The 3,895-nt window shown below is 36.5% G+C and overlaps 1 protein-coding gene across 1 annotated transcript; it reads left to right on the plus strand.

Annotated features, from left to right (window-relative positions):
• Nucleotides 1–542: 542 nt before the first annotated feature.
• Nucleotides 543–1,814, plus strand: LOC120199573 (putative expansin-B2). Its single transcript, XM_039200617.1, has 5 exons — nucleotides 543–766; nucleotides 840–952; nucleotides 1,028–1,215; nucleotides 1,300–1,642; nucleotides 1,674–1,814. The coding sequence occupies exons 1-4, from the start codon at nucleotides 580–582 to the stop codon at nucleotides 1,631–1,633; spliced, it is 822 nt and encodes a 273-aa protein (XP_039056548.1). The 5' UTR covers nucleotides 543–579; the 3' UTR covers nucleotides 1,634–1,642; nucleotides 1,674–1,814.
• Nucleotides 1,815–3,895: the final 2,081 nt, after the last annotated feature.

Here is a 3,895-nt window from a genome sequence, read left to right on the forward strand (position 1 = left end):
TAAACGATAGAGTGTACTAGAAATAAAACTTGCCGTTCTTAAAGAAATTTCATTTGACTGAAAACTGAAGATGGAAAGATTCCAGAGAGAACGGAGCATTGCTTCCGTGATGCACCGTTTATACATAAACATACATAGAAATTAAAAATACATGTAAAATCCCTAAAACTTCACATTCTCAAACAGACCTTTCAAGTTAATTTACAACTTGTCAACATCATACGTAATTCTGATCTTTGTTTATTATTAATTAAGTCCATTTTAATCTTAGTAAGAGCAAAGGCTCCCCCCCTTTTCTAGCTAATGTGGAGAAAATCTTTTATACCATATCAGATACTAAACCATTTTACAATAAGTCTAATTACTTCGTATCTCAAGGATCTTCCTTTTTTGACTTGCTCCTGAAGAAAATAATGCCTAAACGATCCCATCATACGTACACGTGGCATCTACCAACTGGTTGCATTAGAAAACCATGCACTGGCCTTTCCTCCATAAATACCCAGTCCGTCGTCTGCTAAATCCATCACCAAAAACTCAGCTTAAACTGCTCCGCTCGACTGCTAAAAGTTGGCTTCGATGGCTTTTACAACCCTTCAAAGCACGTTCTTCCTTTTAACTTTTGCTGCCACGTTTTCAGTGTTACTCAACAGCTGCCATGGATTCTACCCTAAGCTCATTAATGCCTCATTGGCGGCATCCGAGTATGGTTGGTCCCCTGCCGGAGCAACGTGGTACGGCAGCCCCACAGGGGCCGGAAGCGATGGTAATGACCAGCACGGAGAATAATTGAGACCGTTTAGCCATGTATTGAAATTTAACATTTTTTGTCTACTTAGGTGGCTCTTGTGGCTATGGAGATGGCGTGGCACGAGCCCCGTTTTCTTCATTGGTATCCGCCGGAGGCCCTTCTCTGTACAAATCCGGTAAAGGATGTGGAGCCTGTTATGAGGTGCTCGAAATTTCTTTACATATTCTACAGCTGTGCATACACATACAAGCTAATATGTATGTGGTTGAATTGCAGGTAAAATGCACGAGTAATTCAGCCTGTTCGGGAAAACCTGCGACCGTAGTAATCACCGATGAATGCCCCGGCTGTGTTTCTGAGTCGACTCATTTCGATTTAAGTGGTACTTCTTTTGGTGCCATGGCAAAGTCAGGCCAGGCTGAGAATCTCCGTGACGCTGGAGTCTTGCAAATTCAATATAGAAAGTAAGAAAAAAAAAACTAAAGCCTTAACCAAATGTCTTTTTTTTCTGTATAAAAAAACACTTCAATTTTTCTAATTATTTGCAGAGTTGAATGTAACTATCCTGGAACGACAATTGCATTCCACATTGATTCGGGTTCCAACCCCAGCTATTTCGCCACCCTGATTGAGTATGAAGATGGTGACGGTGAACTCGCTTCGGTTGACCTGAAACAGGCGCTTGACACTGACTCCTGGCAACCAATGAAACAATCCTGGGGTGCCGTATGGAAACTTGACGCCGGTTCCAGGTTGCGGGCTCCGTTCTCGATCAGGCTAACGTCGCTCGACTCTGGCAATACCATCGTGGCAACCAGTGTCATTCCGGCGGGATGGGAGCCCGGAAAGACCTATAGATCAGTTGTTAACTTTAAGGTCTAAATAGGTGGTCATACATGGACAGTATAAATTAAGTATATATAAGTTAAGGTATTGTCGGCAAGTTCTAAGTCAACATGATCATAGTCTTCCAAGACTCCTAGTGTTAATTGCTTGATTACATGTGTTTTTGGAAGAATTATTATTAAGAAAATTAATGAAATATGGTTGATAGGCTTTAATCTTGTGAGTAATTTCGAATCAATTCCCCTTTCTGTTTCTTTTTATATGTAGTGGGATAAAGGCCCACCGAGAAATTAGGTAATAATTAAATTTATGGTTTATATTAGACGTTTGATAAACCAACATTATTAAAAAAAATAAACATAAATTTAAATTTCTCAATGTAATATGATAATGTAATCTAACGAGAAATGATGATATATATAAAAAAATATAACGTGTTCATAATTAAATACGGTAAACATGAGGTCAGTAGGATCGTGGTAAAAAATGTACAAAGAAATCATTATATTATCGATTTGGAGGCAATTCTATTGACACATAAGAAATTACCTTTTTTTCCTTCCATTTCCATATGTTTTTTTATTATAATATAATTATATGTTAATAATTCAAAATTGCTTGATTGTATAAATTATAACTATGTAAATTTAAAATTTGAATAATATGAATTATCATAAAAATAATGTTAAATCCTAAAGCATTGTTAATTTTAAACAAATATTGGTACATAAAATTATCAAAAATACCTTGTGGACTGAATTTTTTACAATGCCTCGTATAATGAAATGATGAATTGACCATAAGAAACAAAATAATTAAAATAGTATGAGAGTGAAAATAATCAAAAGTCAGCACACATAGAAATTACTTGAATAACTATGCAACTAGTAAAACATCTTTTAAGAGCTTAAGACTGATTTAAAACGTATGATGTTGTAAGATTATATTGGACCTGCAATAGGTTCGACGGCCCCTGCAATCTAGACTGCCAGGTTGTTGGGCCTGTAGTTGATGGGTTGAATAAGGTTGGACCAGTTGTGATATTTCCAATTATAGGAATGATCATATCCTTGTATAGCTCGTTCTTGAACATGAAACTTCAAGAAATAATAACAAATCTCTTAGTAGGTCATTTACTTTATGTAAGTACATATATCACATTAAACGTTTTATTAAAGTATTATGTTTGCTATTTTAGCAAAGAACATGTATCATATTAGATGTTTTATTAAACTATAGGAACTAAATACGATATTAGTGTTAATACTTGCGAAAATTATGTTGAAGTTGAATCACCCTTGTCGAGGGGTGATTCAAACTTGGAATTCCCCCCGGAGGAAAAATGAGTGACCCTTGAAAACGAGCGAGCCTATTTCTTGCTGTAAAATCCATGGCTTGTGTGTGACTATAGTAAATTCCCAGCGACAATAAAAAACATGACTCACGAGTTACATCAACGTCTCTGTTGGGGAAAACGGGTTATTTCCCACACGAACGTAGTTTTAAAATTGATCTAAAATGTCAAGATTAAAACCACCAAAGGTTGCACATCGGATAAACCTGTCAAACTATTGAATATTGAAACACAATGGAAAAGAAACGAATAAAAAACAATAAAGGAGAGAACACACCAAATTTACGAGGTTCGACGAGAATATCGTCTACTCCTCGGGCACCACACCGGATGATAACTTCACTATATCGCCAATATTACAACAAATGAAATTCTTTGGAATTCCCAAAGTGAGAGAATGAAGAATACAAGAGGAAGAGAGAACTTGTTTTTGAGATGCTTTCTAATGGAAATACTTAGGCCTATTTATAGTTGAGTTTCAAGAACAATATGTTCAAAGTTTGGCCACCTACCAAAGAATTTTCCAATGTGTACAAGTTAGCCACCAAATATGAAATTCACATGTTCAAAGTTTGGCCACCAACCAAGATGAAATTTCAATAAGTTGGCCACCAACCAAGATGAAATTTCCAACTTATCAACTTAATTTCTAGACAAATCTAACAAATCTCCACCTTGGCTTGAAATTACCAAGCCTACTCAACTTCTTCAACTCCCCAAATTTGTAGTGCCTCTAATTGCGCTCACAAGCGCCACACACCCGAAGGTGTTCATACTTTCAGGATGTTAATCAAGTTCAAACAATGATTGAACTTGATTACTGTTACCACCTTGGTCATCATATCTGCAGGATTTTCTGATGTCGCAATTTTCTGAAGTAGAATCTTTCCTTCTTCAAAGATCTCCCGCACAAAGTAATACCTCACGTCGATATGCTTAGTCCT

This window comes from Hibiscus syriacus, unplaced genomic scaffold (genome assembly GCF_006381635.1).
Source record: "Hibiscus syriacus cultivar Baekdansim isolate YM2019G1 unplaced genomic scaffold, ASM638163v2 tig00005459_pilon, whole genome shotgun sequence".
Lineage (NCBI taxonomy): Eukaryota > Viridiplantae > Streptophyta > Magnoliopsida > Malvales > Malvaceae > Hibiscus > Hibiscus syriacus.